This window comes from Pseudorca crassidens, chromosome 20, assembly GCF_039906515.1.
Source record: "Pseudorca crassidens isolate mPseCra1 chromosome 20, mPseCra1.hap1, whole genome shotgun sequence".
Taxonomy (NCBI): domain Eukaryota; kingdom Metazoa; phylum Chordata; class Mammalia; order Artiodactyla; family Delphinidae; genus Pseudorca; species Pseudorca crassidens.
This window is the reverse complement of record NC_090315.1, coordinates 62,093,314-62,109,653: the sequence shown is the minus strand read 5'-3', so window position 1 is coordinate 62,109,653 and position 16,340 is coordinate 62,093,314. Positions and strand designations below refer to the sequence as shown.

The 16,340-nt window shown below is 53.5% G+C and overlaps 1 protein-coding gene across 8 annotated transcripts in view; it reads right to left on the bottom strand.

The window, feature by feature from the left end:
• Positions 1-16,340, bottom strand: part of ACSF3 (acyl-CoA synthetase family member 3) — a 62,412-nt gene that overhangs the window by 7,988 nt on the left and 38,084 nt on the right. For 7 of the 8 annotated variants that reach the window (XM_067720672.1, XM_067720668.1, XM_067720673.1 and 4 more), the window contains 3 exons: positions 8,725-8,851; positions 1,274-1,408; positions 722-833 (listed from right to left, as the gene is read on the bottom strand). In XM_067720672.1, coding sequence (XP_067576773.1) covers positions 722-833; positions 1,274-1,408; positions 8,725-8,851 — 374 coding nt within the window. Of the gene's footprint in view, positions 1-721; positions 834-1,273; positions 1,409-7,975; positions 8,067-8,724; positions 8,852-16,340 lie in introns of those variants that run through there. The other variant, XM_067720675.1, reaches the window with a different exon arrangement.

Sequence of the window (16,340 nt, the reverse complement as noted above, 5' to 3'; positions counted from 1 at the left end):
GCCTTTGTGAAACTGCAAAGTTCCCACTGTGATTTTGCAAATCCAGGGGAATCTAATCGCCCAGCTGTGCTGCCCTGATAAACAAGGATTCCTCCTGTTTGTGAAATCACGGTGGCTGAGCCACAAATATCTTCAGTGCAGAGGAGGAGGCAAGTCGGGTAGGGGGTGTGGGGAGAGAGGACCAGAAGGAGGGACCTCTTGGATCTAAAATAAAGGCCTTGGGGATGTAACTCACAGCTCCTTTCTGAGCTCTGGCCTGGGGCCAGCAGCGGCGCCCAGGGGCCCGTGTGATGCCCTGCGCTCTGCACGTGCTTCGGGCCCAGCAGCGCCCGGAGCCTGCTCAGCCCACGCCCTGGGGTCCCATCGGGATGGCTCTGAGCTCAGCTCCTGGGAACGGACCTTCCCTGACAAGGCTCCTCCTACACCCAGGAGGGGACGCACTCACTCACCATGGGACCCCATCCACCTCTGACCCGGCCTCGGAAGCTTACACCTGAGTCAGGGGTCGGGGTCCTGCATCTGCTCCCATCGTCACGACACAGCTTCCCTGGGGCCCTTTGCACGCGCGTATGAGTGTGTATGTGTGCATGTATGTGTGTGCGTGTGCGCGTATGCGTGTGTGTGCGTGTGTGTGTGGTGCGGGGAGCGCAGCTCCTACAGGACCACGTCACCTGGCCCTCAGCCCCCAGCCCGAGACCCCGCCCACCCGCCCGGCCCTCACCTGGCCCACTCTTTGAGCTCCCTGTGAGACAGCGAGTGTCCCTCTTGAAGGGTCACCACTGCGGTGACCCGCTGGCCCCACGTCACATCTGGAACTCCGATCACAGCCACGTCTGTGGAGAAAGAAGAGGGTGGGGGACCTCAGAAGCACAAGAGGGCGAGCACCGCAGGCTGCAGGGCAGCGGGCACCTGCGGGAAACACCTGGGACCCGCCGCCCCAGGGAAGCCCGCCTAGTGGCCAGAGACAGGGGATACGGAGCCTCTGAGGGGCCAGGACGTCCCAGGACGCCACCACTCCTGAGCACGGGGTCCCGGCCTGCACCTGGCCAGCCTGGACCCAGGCGGGGGGCGGGGGAGCAGGCCGACTGTGGGGAGGGGTGGGGAGGGGATGGGAGGCAGGCCCTGGTGCTGTGCCCCCTCATGGGTACCTGGTCCCCGTTTTGTCAACAACACACACACAGGAAGACACATCTGGACTGGTCCCGAGACAGCCCGGGTGGCCGAGTGCAGCTGTGTCATCCAGAGGTCAGGGTCCGGGCACCTGGCCGCTCACCCGTGATGCTGGGATGGGCCAGCAGGAGCCGCTCCACCTCCAGGGCGCTGACCTTGTAGCCGCCACTCTTGATAATGTCCACGGACGTGCGGCCGCGGATCCAGTAGTTGCCGTCCTTGAACACGGCCGTGTCACCTGGGGAGAGGCTCGGGTCGGTGGGAGGCACCTGGCTCGGCCGCAGTGGGCGCTGCACACGCATGTGAGTGCCACCCTCCCCGGCACGTGTGGGCCCCGCATCTGGGAGCGTCAACGCCTTTCTGGGACGAGGCAGCAAGCAGCAGGCGGACGGCTGGGACCTCGCATGACGCCACGCCAGACGCCTCCGTGGCCCTGCCCCGAGGCAGGTGGCGGCGTCCCACAGGGCCAGGCAGGACCCCCGTGAAACAGCCCAGGGCCACGGAGGCAGGAAAGAAGAGCTTCAGGGCCTCCCTGGGGTCCTGGCCACAGCAGGCCCTTTCCCAACAGGGCTCTGGGCCATACGCCGTGTCACACGGGGGTCTGGCAGGAGGGACGGACCCCGCCCCCCCACCCGCCATGCTCAGCGCCGGGGCTTCCCCTCCCACTTCTCTTGGACGTGGTCCTGGCCGGAGCCCTGCCCAGCTAAGGACCCACGCGGTCCCACCTCAGGAGGCGCTAGAGACCTGAGCAGGGGAGGGGGGGGGGGCCGACGAGCTCAGTGAGGGCGGGGCTGCACGCCAGACAGGGCATTGCGGTCGGCGGGGTGGGGCTGAGTGTGAGGGTGCACACACACGTGTGCACGGACGTGTGAGCCTGTGCACGTGGGGACGCCCACCGTGCACTCTGCGAGCGGCGCTGATGCTTCACCGTCTGCTGTCACACACCCCAGGCTGCACACGGGTGAGTAGCTGGAATAAATCATCAATACTTCATGATACATCACACCGTCCAGCGCAGGAGGCCCCTCCGTCAGCTCACACTCCTGGCGACCTGCCACGCGGGGCGTCCCAGCCTAGGAAATGATGGATGGCACTGCCTGGCTGGCTGCGGTGGGCTGTGATGCAGCAGGAGCCGGGCTCCTGCAGGTGTTCCGGACAGAGGGATGGAGCAGGTGGCCGGCTGGCGGGCAAGGATGCAGGCGTGGAGTAAAAGGCGGGCCACAGGGACAGGACGCAGTCTGCCCCCATCCCATGAGGCCCACCGGGGCCCCTCTCCCATTCCTGCTGTGCGGCCCCGGCTCCAGCCATGTCCCCTCCACACTGGACAGCCACTGGGTCTCCTGACGGCTTCCCAACCACTGGACACCAGCCCCTTAAATGCACCCAATGGCCCAGCCAGGCCTCCGCCGGCCAGAGACCCAGCAGTGTTGGGGGTGGGGGTCACTGCCCTGCCCTGGTCCTGCCAGGGATGCCCCCATTGCCCATACCAAGGCCGACATGGCTTCAGGGCCTCTGGCCATGTCGCCTGCACCCTCTTTGCTCTGTGTGACGCCAACTTAAGTCAGGGTGAGAGTTCCCCACGGCTGCACCCACACGCCCTACGGCAGGGCCCCCAGCCACGGTCTTCACCCCAGGGGTGCTCACACCCCCTACCCCATCTGCGGCATCTGGTTCTCCATCTGCCCGATCCCCTTCACTGTCCCTCTGCTCAGACATCACTTCTGTGGCATCTCCAGGTGCCCCTCCCCATGCACCAGCTCACAGTTCCAGCGGCTTCCTTGCACTGTCTCCTGTCACCAGCTCTTATACTGACCCTCACCCAGCCTGATGAAGAGCAGTGAGAATTAGGATCTTCTCTGAGAAAAGCCAGGCACCGCAGTGGTAGGGATGGCGCTGAGGACACACGGACACTGTCCCGGGGGAGGCCTGGGGGTCTGTGTGCTGAGTGAGGAAAAGCCCCGCGGGAGAGCCCTGCTGCTTCCCGGGACCACCGTCAGGCAGGGTCGCCGACAGATGTCAACACCACCCTGGACTACCCGGTGGCCTCAGTGTGATCACACACGTCCTCGTGAGGGGGCGGGGCAGAGGGATATTCGAGACACAGAAGACCCAGGAGGGGCCCCGTGGAGACGGAGGGAGGAGGCCCCAGCGGCTCTGTGCCCCTCACACGTGGCTGTGCAGGAGGCCAAGGAAGACGCTAGAAGGAAGACGAAGACACGACAACCTCCCAGAGCAGAGCCTCGCCTGAGCACACAGCTTGGTTCTCTCCCTCTTGGAGTAAAATCAACAGCAACTGTCGTTTTCAAGGCACAAAGCCATGCACAGGAGACAGGAGAGGGCGTGATGGTGAGGGAACTGGCGGCTGGAAAGCAAGCGGACAGACCCCGCGGGCTGGAGGGAGGCTGTGTGAGGCGGGTTACGGCCAGGGTGGCAGGCGCCCTGCAGGAGGTGGCGAGGACGGGCCGAGCGAGGAACAGCGGCACCGGCCCCCAGCGCACGGCCGCCGGTCCTTCTCTGCGGACGGAGGAGGGTGGACGGCGACACGGGAGCCCATGGGCCCTAAGCAGCGGTGGCTGGGCCTCCCCACCCCCTCTTCTTGCTCTCAGCCCCCGGACCCTTGCTGGGCATCAGAGGGGAGAAAATCAGCCATCAACACCCGGAATTACAAGACGTGGTCTCCAGAGCCCCCGGGGTGCGTGCCTGTCGACTTCAGGGCTCCCAGTGCAAAGGGAAGATTCTCTAGGACCTCAAGAGGGGAAAGGTCACGACGCGCCAGGAATAACGCAGCTGCAGCCGGCAGCACACGTGGAGGCCTGACAGCAGTAAAGACAATTTGTAGCCCAGACTCCTGTACCCGGCCCAGCCAGGACGAAGACGCTGGCAGACACGAGCTCTCCAGAGCTCACCTCCCACCCGCCCAGCCTCAGGAGGCTCCTGGGGAACGTGGCCGACAAGGAGAAAGGAGGCCGGTGGGAGCTGTGCACTGGCGTGGGTGGCAAGCACGGGGGGGGTCTCCCAGGAGGACTGGAGGCCAGAACAGATGGGCCCTCCCGCCTCGGGAAACACTGCGGCTCCCACGTGGCTCAACCCTGAACGGTGTGTCCACAGGCGTCTGGCAGCCTCCAGGTGGCCAAGATGGGCACGGCTGGGGTACGAGGGCCACGCGTCCTTCTTCCCAAGCCAGACAGACCGCTGGAGCCTTCCAGCTGCGCACATGGGACCTTGATAAAAACAAAGATCTTCTGCCCAGAGGTCTGAGGCCGACCAGGGTAGACACAGCGGCCAAAAGGCAGCGTAGGGACTTTCCTGGCAGTCCGGTAGTTACGACTCTGCGCTCCCAATGCAGGGGGCCCAGGTTCGATCCCTGGTTGGGGAACTAGATCCCACATGCCGCAACTAAAGATTCTGCACACCACAGCTAAGACCTGGTGCAGCCAAACAAACAAACAAACCCAGAAAAACAAACAACAACAAAAAACAAAGGGCAGCGCAGAGGCCCAGCAGGAGCGCGCAGGATGGGGACACGCCGTCCGCACAGAAGCCACTCCAGGTGGCTTGGAGACTTAACTCCAACAAAGCCCGGCGTTTCAGAAGAACATGGAGGAAAAGCTCTTGACGACCGCTGGGGAACAAAGGGACGAGCAGCAGACAGGCCCGCGACACAGCCCCAGCCTCCTGTTCACAGGGCGCCTCCACACAGAGCCCAAGCCCCGCGGGGCGGCGGGGGCCGGCGGGATCGGCAGCCTGACCACACCACACGGCCTGGGGGGCCTGGGGGGCCTGGGGGCCCTGCCCAGGGCTCTGGTCGTACGCGGTCAGCAGACGTGAAGGGGTCGACCACCTCCAGCTACATGTGCTGTCACACCCCTAACACGAAGCCCTGGGCGCCCTCCTTTCAACACGCTGCCTGATTCCTAACTATTGTTGGTCAAAATAAAAGCACTGCTTTCTGGAGAACCACATCAGAGCTCAGCATGGCTCTGAGTGAGCGGCTGGGCAAGAGGACGGAGCTCACGTCTGGGTCCACCCTGGGGCCTTCGTCACATGACAACTGGGAAGATTTTATACTTCTCGTCCGTGTTTGTAAGGGAACAAAGCTTACTGAGGAAACACCGGCAGAGAGAAAACAAAGGGACAGACAATCACAGAGACAGCAGCTAGCGTCTGTGCCTGGCGGTGCAAACCCGCATGACGGCCACACACACACACACGCGTGTGGTGCACGCCAGCAGGGGCTCCCTCAGGCCAGGATCACTCGAGTCGTGGCTGCAAAAGGCTCATGATCCTCCTGGTCTGGATGCACCACGAGGCACCCACAAGCCCAGCGCAGAACAACGGACTCCAATTTCCCACTTTATAAACATCGTACGCGTCGCCGCGCACCCGGTTTCCTTTGAACGGATTCCCAGGAGCCCTCCTGACACACAACCCGCCCGCGGGTGCCAAGCACCTGCCTCACAGCACCAAGTGTCAACTTCGGGAGAATCTCTGGCAGTTTGGTGAAAGGAGACTGTTTCCATACTTGCTCTTTCACCACCAGGAAGTAAAACGTTTTCCGTATTTTTATGTCCAATTGCACTTCCTCTCGATCTGCCCGTGGCCGTGGCTCGTTTTTCCTACTGGGGCTACTGGGCTCAAGGGACCCACTCCCTCGGCCCCAGTTGGCCCTCACCGACTTCTCGGTGGACTCCACGTTCCACCGAGGCTGCAGACCTCGGCCACGTGCGCACCCAGGGCTCTCTTGTTTCCTGCTATATAAATAGCCTTTTATGTTTTCCCCTGATAACATCATGTGCTCATTAGAGAAGGAAAAAAAGGGAGTAAACTCAGCACCAAGATAGCCCCGTTAACGTTCTGCAGGGTCTCCGTACAGACCTTTTCCCCAGTTACCTAAATTTCTTCTACGACTGTGTTGACGTGTCGTTAGGTGTGTGCAGTTTACTACGTCACTTCCTAACAGTAAACGGTGCAAGGAAATCTTCTTTAGAATAAGGCAGAGCTACCATTTCTGTTTCCTCGTGTTCAGTCACAGTCTTTCTACCATGTCCAGAGGGTAGGAGCTGTAGCCCAGCTCAGCCCAGTCCCTGCATCCCTGTGTCCTCAGCTCCGTCCGCAGGGGCAAGGTAAAGCCCTGAGCAGAGGGGGGCTCCCGGCACTGCCGTCTCCCTGCCCCGGCCGGCACTGGGCCCGTGTGCGTGTGGAAGGTTCTCCCCAGCCTGGCGTGAGCAGGTGGAACACGATCAGGGTCGCCATCGGAGGTGCTTCTGGATAGAGAGCTTTGGTTTCCGGCCTGAGCTGCAGCCAGGACCCCTGGGGCTGGCAAGGAGCTCCCTGGCGATGGAAACCAGGCTTCACGCAGGGCAGGGAGGGTGGCCATGGCTGGCACGGCCGAGGGAGGCCTCTTTCCTCTCGTCCAGACACGGAGGAGGCCTCTGAGGAGAAGCCGGCCGGGTGCGGCCCCTCTCCAGCCCGGGCCACAATCTGTGTGGCAGGAAGGGCTGGCCAGGGAAAGGGTTAAGTTTAATTCATCCTGATTTCTATTTAATATCACGGTCTCCCCCGGAGGAGCAGCAGCTGTGAGCTGATTGCCGTGCTCATTATGCAGCCTGTATCGCTAATGGCCTGTGACAAAGGCACGCGGCTTCCAGGCCTCACCCCCGAGAGCCAATTAAACACACAGACTCCCTTCCTGTTTGCTGCGCATTACAATGAAATTAAACTGAATTTCAAAATCATTTTCCTAAAGACATCTCTTTACGATAATTAATGCATGCTATTCCTTTCAACTGAAATATTCATCACGACCAGGGACTAAAATGTTTTACCGCCGACTGCCCTGCGCTTCGCAGCGCTGCCGGCCCAGTGCTCCGCGAGCCCTGCTATCTGCAGAACCCACAGGGCTTTGGTTCCTGTGCTTCAAAAAAAAGTTGCAGCTCCTTAGCTGCATTTAAAAATGAAACAGGATGGCCACCAGGAAGTCAGATTTCCAAGTCAGGACACTCGGAGGGCTACGGGAGGGACCCACAAAAAAGCAAGATTAGCTCAAAAGTAGTATTGCTTAAATACTGCATTTAAAGGACAACGATCGTGGTTGGCTGCCACCAGGCTGGCCCGTATGAACGCGAAGTTTACAAAGGGAAGCCAGGGCGTGTGTGAATGTGCCGCACGGACAGGTGGCCCGGGCTCCTGGGCCCCAACCACAGAGCCCTCTGCTGGCGCTGGCCAGGGCTCCTGGCACAGGCCTCTGCTCTGGGGGGCCCGAAATGGAGCCCCGAGGTCCCCCAGGAGAACCCCTCATGTGCCCCTTCCCCCTCAAGCCCCACCCAGCGGAGCCCCAGCACCCCGAGACCTCGGGGGGTCTGCACGTGGCCGCCGGCTCTGTCACCTGGTGACCTCAGGCCCACGACGGCGGCAGATTGGAGGTGATTTCTGCCCTTCCTAACCCGTGCGGCCTGAGCCCGTGGAGAAGACACGTGTGTGCTATCGGCCGGCCGCAGTTCCCCAAGGCGTTGCCAGGCCAAGGACACACCCACTGCGCGCCTCCTTGCCCACCCCCAGGTGCGCCCGGCACCCCGTCACGGCCGCCCCCCTCACACAGCGTTTCTCTTCAGCTCTGTGGTCCACAGAAGACCTGGCAAGAGGTGCGTTTCTAATTATGAGGCCAGCACATGACGGACGGGGGAATAGGCCTTCCTTTTTGGAAAATACTGCTTTAAGATTATTATTATGAAATAATGCATTTTCAGTACAAAACTTTTAGAAATACAGACAGGCAATAAGAAAAAGAGAAAGCCCAGAACCCCACCTTCTGGCTGTCACGAGCTGCTGTTCCGGTGTGTCGTGTGAACACAAACGCAGTGAATCAATGCAGCTGCAACCGTGAGTACACCCAGTACCTGCCGAATCGTCCACATGGATGGGACCGCTGGGACCAAGGAGGGGGGCGGGGTGGACGGAAGGGGTGGGGCTCCTCAGAGCGGGCCCCGGGTGCGCCTGCGGTGAGAGGGCTCCGAGTTTGGGGGGTGGGTGCCTGCCTGCCCACGCACAGACCCTGGGCTCTGGCTCCACGGGCTGCTCTAGCAGGCGAGAGAGTGCAGGGCAGGGAGTAACGTAACGAGGGACCCAAACCAAAGTGCAAACCAACCTCCTTCTATGAAAACGGGGGCGGGGTTACAAAGCAGGGGGTGGCGGCGGCGGGGAGGGCGGGGCGCCCAGGAGGGTCTCGGAGGCGGAGTGCAGTGGTCACTCGGGAAGGAGAGTCTTGATCCACGAGGGGCAGAGAGACCACCTCGTGCAGGGCTGCTGGGCCAAGGGACAGGACGGGAGCCTGGCCACAGGGCTGGGGGCTGCTAGCCCCCCTGTGGGTCATGGCCTCGGGACCTTCCTTCTAGAGGCCTCAGGGGGGCTGGGGTGCAGTGTGGGAGGTGCAGCCTTTAAGACGGGAGCACAAAGTGTACCCCACCCCATCTCTGCCCGCCAGGGAGGATTGTGGGGACGTCCCGGTGCGGTGGTACCCGGGTGACCCTCCCGTCCCCTCTGGACCCTCCTTCCTACCTGTTTTGAACCAGCCGTCCGAGGTGAAGGCGGTTTTTGTTTCCTCCGGCTTGTCCCAGTATTCCCGGAACACAGAGGGCCCCCTGACCAGGAGCTCCCCCTCCTTCTCTTCAAACCCTGGGGTCACCTGCAACAGGAGAGAGAGGTGGGCGTCAGAGCTCGCCCCTCCAGGGCACGTCTCCACCTGCCCCCGCCCCTCCCGAGGCCCACACGCTCTCCTGAAATTAGACACTTGGGTGGGAAAGACAGCAAACGCAGCTTTCCGTGCCCACCTCGGTCACGCCGGCCGCCACCTCCGCGCCTGCCCCGCCCGGGGGGCTGTCCACCTCGCTTCCCCAGAGCTCGCTGCTGGGCCCCATTTGCCTGACTGTCCACCTCCAAAGGCCACGCTCCCGTGAAACTCTGTCTTCAGGGTGACTCTTGGACCGACTGCGGACACGGGAGGAGAGGGCAAGCTGCCCACACCTGCCATGGCTGCTGGAGAAGCTCGGGGTCGGCAGCTTCGGGGTAGGAAGGGAGCCCACAGGGCAGCCCGTTAAGGAGGGAGAGCCGGGCGCCTAGGACAGCGAGGTGGTCAAGAAGCAGGGATCTCAGCGTTTCCCCCGCTGGGAGCACAGCGAGGGCGGGAAGGGGGCTGCGTGTTAGAGGACACGGAGTCGATGTCTGTGATGCCAGGAAAGGATACAGCGAGGCGGCACCACACGCCGCGGGGCCCAGCGAGCCCCTCGGGTGCACCGTCGCTGGCTCCGTGCTCACAGAGTTGGCTGACAGTTAACTGTGACCCATGAGATCAAGTGCCGTACAGGCCTGTTCAGCTCATCAGCTCCCACCTGGGATGAACTTTCCTGGGGAAAGAATATCCCCCTTTTTTAAAAAAAATCAGAGCCCCTTTGAAACGTGCTGTAAAATCGTCTGAGTTGTTTGTCTGAGGCCTGGACGGCAAGCTGGACGCCCCCGGGGCCAACCCTGCAGGCAGAGGGTGAGGAGAGTCTGCCCCACAGCAGCTCTGTTCCCAAGCCTTGCTGTCGACTCATCACCCTGGTTCTCACACAGGAGTGATGTCACCGAGGGGACCGGGCTGCATGTTCTGGGCCCAGCCGAGCTCCTGCCATCAGCCTGCTCAGAGGAGGTGTTTGTTTGTTCAACTAAACTGCAGGCTTTATTTGTATTTCACCATTTTTTCCACTGCCATCCTTTATCTCCTCCACTGCCAAGGTCAGCCTGGCCATGGGGTGGCACACCTGCCGGGCAGGTATACACGGCAAGGCAAAGGCTGTGAAAATAATCTGACGTGGAAACCAGCCCCAGAGATGGCAGGTTGGAACTGGCAGGCTTAAGTCAACTAGATAATAGTAAAACAAAAATACCAACACCCTCCACTGGAACTGAACAAGGTCCAGAGTCTCATTACACGATGTCCAAAATGTCTAGGACACAACACGAAATTGCTCAGCACATGGAAAGCCAAGCAAGTGTCCACCTTATGGAAAAAGGCCATCAGTGCAGGACAACACCAGACGGCACAGATGCTGGGAGTGCCTGAGAAAGACGTGAACGCGCGTGTCATCAATGTGCTCCAACAAGTAAGGGAGAAAACACTGCAAATAAGCGGGATATAAAGTCTCAGCAGAGAAATAAAAGGCACAGAGCAGAACCAAATGGAAATGTTAGAACTGAAAAACACAACAACAGAAATAAGAAAAATTTGCTGGATGCGCTCAAGAGCAAAATGGAGATTACAAAGCAAAGAATCTGAGAATTTGAAGACAGAACAATAGAAGTTACCCAATCTGAACAACAGAGAAAAAACTATTGGAAAAACTGAACAGAGTCTCAGAAGCCTACACCAACACCACAAGGGCTAACAGTCACACTATTGGATTCCCAGAAGGGAAGCTAGGGGCAGAAAGATAGTTGATAAAATTTGGCTTAAAACTCTTCAAGTTTGGTGAAATACATTAATGTGCAGATTCAAGAAGCCCCATGAACCCCAAGCAGGACAAGCCCAGACACATCATAATCCAATCACTGAAAACTAAAAAGAAAGACAAAAATCTTGACAGCAGAGCATAACTCAGAGGCATTCCAACGACTACTGACTTCTCAGCAGAAACAATGGAGGCCAGAAAAAAGTGGAATAACATATTTTTTAAGTGTTGAAATAACGGTCAACCCAGAATTCCAAATCCAGTGAAAATAACCTTCAGGAATGAAGATAAAGTGAGGACATTCTTAGATGAAGAAAGAAGAGAATTTGTCGTCAGCAGATCTGACCTAAGACAAATGACTACAGAGTTTTCAGTCAGAACAGAAATGACACCCGAATGAACCTGGAAGATCAGAAGTAAAGGAAAAGCAACAGAACTGGTAAATATCTGGTTGAATAAAACTGACTATTCTTTTCCTCATGAGTACTTTAAAAATATTTTGACCATTGAAAGCAAAAATTGTAACATTGTTTAATGGAGCTTACCGTATACATAGACGTTACGTATGACAACAACAACCTAAAAGGGAGAGGGCAAAGTGACCCACAGAGTGGTGACAAAGATTGGAACATATGTATATGTATAACTGATTCACTTTGTTATAAAGCTGAAACTAACACACCATTGTAAAACAATTATACCCCAATAAAGATGTTAAAAAAAAAAAACTAACCTCATTTCCATAAAGACAAGCAAAAGGAAAAAAAAACCTTTAAAAAAAATCCAGTTTTAGCAAGAACTTGGCTAAGTCAGTGTAGTAAGAGGCCCCCTCCACCCTGATATCTGCTCACCCTCATATCTGACCAGGTTCCTCATCCCCCACCATCTCGCAGTTGATGTCTGACCACCAGGCTTTCAGAGATCCTGTTAGGTCGGTTTAGCCAGCATCCCCCTGACCCTTGATGTTTCCTCTTTGCAAATTTCCATCCAATGACTCCACCTGCTCCTTGGCTGTGAACCCACACTTGCCGATGCTGTATCTGAAGTTGAGCTCAATCTCTCTCCCCTCCTGCAAATCCCACTGCAGTGGCTCCTACAGCCATCGTGACGGTCCTGAGTCGGCCTCATCATCTTTTTTTTTTTTTTGCGGTACGCAGGCCTCTCACCACTGTGGCCCCTCCCGTTGCGGAGCACAGGCTCCAGACGCGCAGGCTCAGCGGCCATGGCTCACGGGCCCAGCCACTCCGCGGCATGCGGGATCCTCCCTGACCGGGGCACGAACCCGTGTCCCCTGCATCGGCAGGCGGACTCTCAACCACTGCGCCACCGGGGAAGCCAACCCCATCATCTTTAACATGAGTGATGATTAATTTTTCTTTGACAGTACATGTAGTAGGAGTTCTGTGTTCTTCTGGAAGTGTCAAAATGTTGAGTCTAAGTAGATTTCAAAAAGTGAAGTATGTATTTTGTAGTCCCTAGAACAACTACTAAAAAACTAGAAGACATGTGTTCAAAAACTCAACAGATAAATTAAAAGGGAATACTAAAAAATTGACCCCAAAGAGGGCAGTTAGAGGGAAGTCAAGCAATGAGAAACCAAGGGACAGAACAGTAAGCAAATAACAAATGAGAGGCTTAAATTCAAACATATCAATAGTCACATTAAATGCACATGGTCTAAACTGGCCAATTAGAAGACAAACTTCAGATTAGATTAAAAAACATACATCACGCAACTGTGTGCTGTCTATAAGAAACTCATTTCAAATACAGTTACGTGGTAGGTTAGAAGCAAAGGGATGGAACAATATATACCATACAAACATCGATCGAAAGAAATGGAAGTGGCTATATTAGTACCAAACTAAATAAACTTAACAGCAGAATGTTAGCAGCAGCAGTACATGATGATAAAAGTCAATTCACCAAGAAGGCATAGTAATTATAAGTGTGTGTTCACCAAGCAACAGATTTTCAAAATTCATGAAACAAAAAACTGATAGGAGGGGGCCTCCCTGGTGGTGCAGTGGTTAAGAATCCACCTGCCAATGCAGGGGACACGGGTTGGAGCTGGGGTCCAGGAGGATCCCACATGCCGCAGAGCAACTAAGCCCGTGCGCCACAACTACTGAGCCTGCGCTCTAGAGCCTGTGATCCACAACTACTGAAGACCGTGCGCCTCGAGCCCGTGCTCCACAACAAGAGAAGCCACCGCAATGAGAAGCCCGCGCACCGCAATGAAGAGTAGCCCCTGCTCGCCACAGCTAGAGACAAGCCTGCACGCAGCAACAGAGGCCCAACACAGCCAAAATTAAATAAATAAATGTATAAAAAAAAACTGATAGAAGAAACAGACAGATAATTATAACTGGAGAATTCAACACTCCTCACTTGGTGCTTGAACTAGTAGTCAGAAAACCAGTATGGCTTTGAGAGACCTGAACACTACCATCAACCTTCTTCATCTAACTGACATTTACACCCCAACCAAAACCAGCAGAATACACACTCTGTTCAAGTGCACTAGAACAGTCACCAGGAAAGACCACATTCTGGGCCATAAAACACAGCTTAACAAATTTTTAAAAACTGAAATAATATCAAGTATGTTTTCTGACTGTAGTAGAATTAAACTGGAAATCCATAACAGAAAAATTGAACAACACACTTCTAAATTATCCATGAGTCAAGAAGAAGTCTTAAGGAAAATTAGAAAATTAGAAAATATTTTGAACTGAATGAAATTAAAACACAACATATCAAAATTTCAGGGGTAAAGCTCAAGCAATGTTTAGAGGGAAGTTCATATCATTAAATGCACATATTAGAAAAAAAGAAAAAAATCTCAAATCAATAACCTAAAGTTTTACCTTAAGAAACTAGAAAAAGAGAAAAAGAAGCCAAAAGCAAGCAGAAGAGAAGAAACAATTAAGATAAAAACTGAAACCAATAAAAATTGAAAAGAGGGACATCCCCGGAAGTCCAGTGGTTAAGGCTCCGCCTTCCAATGCAGGGGTGCAGGTTTGGTCCCTGGCCAGGGAGCTAAGATCCCACATGCTGCCGGTTGTGGCCAAAAATTAAAAAAAGAAAAAAAATTGAAAAGAGAAAAATAATGGAGAAAATTCAATGAATCCTCAAGTGAATTCTTTGAAAAAAGATTTTAAAAATGGATAATCTTCTAGCAAGAATAACAAAGAAAAAATAAATAGAAGACATAATTTATCAACATGAGTTGTGGGAAGTGTATCACTTCAGACTATGCAGACATTAAAAGGTCAATAAGGGAATAATACTGTGAAAAACTCTATGCGCATCAAGTATTCAATTTCTCAAAAACCACAATCTACCAAAACTCACCCAAGATGCAATAGATGACCTGAATAGTTCTTTAACTATTAAAGAAACTGAATTCATAGTTAAAACCTTCCAAAAGAAGAAACCTCTAGGCTCAGACGGTTTCAGTGGAAATTCTATAAAATACATAACACCAATTATATGCAATCTCTTCCAGAAAGTAAAAGAGGAGGGAATACCTCCCAACTAATTTTATGATGCTTACATTACCTTGATACCCAAATCAGAAAGAATTTGCAAGAAAACTACAGAGCAAAATCCCTCATGAACAGAGATGCAAAGATCCTCAACAAAACGTTAGTAAAGCAAATCCAGTACTGAATAAAAAGAATGACCCCCCCACGGCCAAGTGGGGTCTGTCCTGGAATCACCAGGGAAATCATCCGTGCCGTCCACCATACCAGCAGCCTAATGAACAAAACCCAATCAATGCAAAAAAGACATGTGAAAATATCCAAAATCCATTCATGATAAAAAACACTCTCGGACTTCCCTTGTGGTGCAGAGGTTAAGAATCCGCCTGCCAATGCAGGGGACACAGGCTCGAGCCCTGGTCCGGGAAGATCCCACATGCCGCAGATGGAGCAACTAAGCCAGTGTGCCACAACCACTGAGCCTGTGCTCTTTGCCCGTGAGCCACAACTACTGAGCCCATGCACCACAACTACTGAAGCCCGCATGCCTAGAGCCTGCGCTCCGCAAAAAGAGAAGCCACCGCAATGAGAAGCCCATGCACTGCAACAAAGAGTAGCCCCCGCTCGCCACAACTGGAGAGAGCCCGCGCACAGCTACAAAGACCCAACTCAGCCAAAAATAAAATATAAATAAATAAATTTATATATTAAAAAAAAACTCTCGGCATATCAAAAATAGAATGGAATCTACAAAAAGCCTATAGCTACTGTCATGCTTAATAGTGAAAGACATTTGGTCTTTGCCCATAAATTGGAAATAGGACAAGGACATCCACTCTCACTATTCCTATTTGGAATCATACTGGAAAATCTACTCAGGACAATTAGGCAAGAAAAAGAAATAAAAGGCATACAGATTGGAAAAGAATAAATAAATCTGTTCTATTTGCAGAAAATAATTGTGTATATAGAAAATCTCAAGGAATTAAAAAAAAAATCCTCCTAAAACTGAAAAACAAATTTACCAGGATTACTACAGGATACAAAGGCAATACACTAGAATCAACTGTATTCCTATACGCTGGTGATAAACAATTAGAAACAAAAAATTCTATATTTACAATCATTGAAAAAGAAGAAGAAGAGGAGAAAGAGATGGAGGAAAGAAGAAATACTTAGGTATAAACCTAGCAGAACATGTTCAGGAGCAGCATGCTAAAAACCTCACACATCCACTCCCCCACCCCCCGCCAAAGCAGACCTAAGTAAATGGAGAGGGGCACCGTGTTCATGGATTGAAAAGAGTCATCGAGGTAAAGATGTTAATTCTTCCCAAATTGATCTATAGGTTTAATGCAACTGTGACCAAGATCCCAAAAGGATTTTTTGTAGATACAGACAAGCTATTTCTAAAATTGGTATGAGCAAGCAAAAGAACTAGAATAACCAAAACAAAAAACAAAAAACCCTGAACAAGAAAAAGGTTGGTAGAATAACAGTCCTGAGGCTCACGATAAAGCCACAGGAGTCAAGGCTGTGGTGTCGCAAAGGAACAGACACACACACCAGTGGAGGAGAATACACAATCTATACATGAACCTGCTGAAACATGTAAAGTTGATTTTTGACAAAATTGCAAAGAAGAAAGGGTAGTCTTTTCAGCAAATGGTATTTGAACAACTGGATATGGAAAAAAAATAAGCTCCAACTAAATTTCATATGTAATGCAAAAATTCACCAAAATGCACAATAGATATAAATGTAAGCCGTAAAACTATAAAACTTCCGGGAGAAAACCTTTGTAACCTGGAGTTAGAGATAACACCAAAAGCGTGATCCATAAAAGTAAGAGAAAGAGAGAAATTAGACCTCATGAAAATTAAAAACTTCTGCTTTATGAAATACAAGACAATGTAAAGACAAGCCACAAACTAGGAGGAAATATTGGCAAATCAGATATCCGACAAAGAACTCTTGAAACCCAACAGTAAGAAAGTAACCAGAGGGGAAGTGGGCAGAGCAAGAAACACCAGGAATCCAGCTCCCACCTGGACAGCAACTGCACAGGCAGGATCTGTCTGATGTAACTATTTTTGAAACCTGGAGTCTGTTGAAGGCTTGCAACTTCCAGGGGAAGGCTTGGAGGGTAAACTGTGGTTAATTTTGGTCATTTTCAGCTCTTAGCTCTGTAGCAGCTACC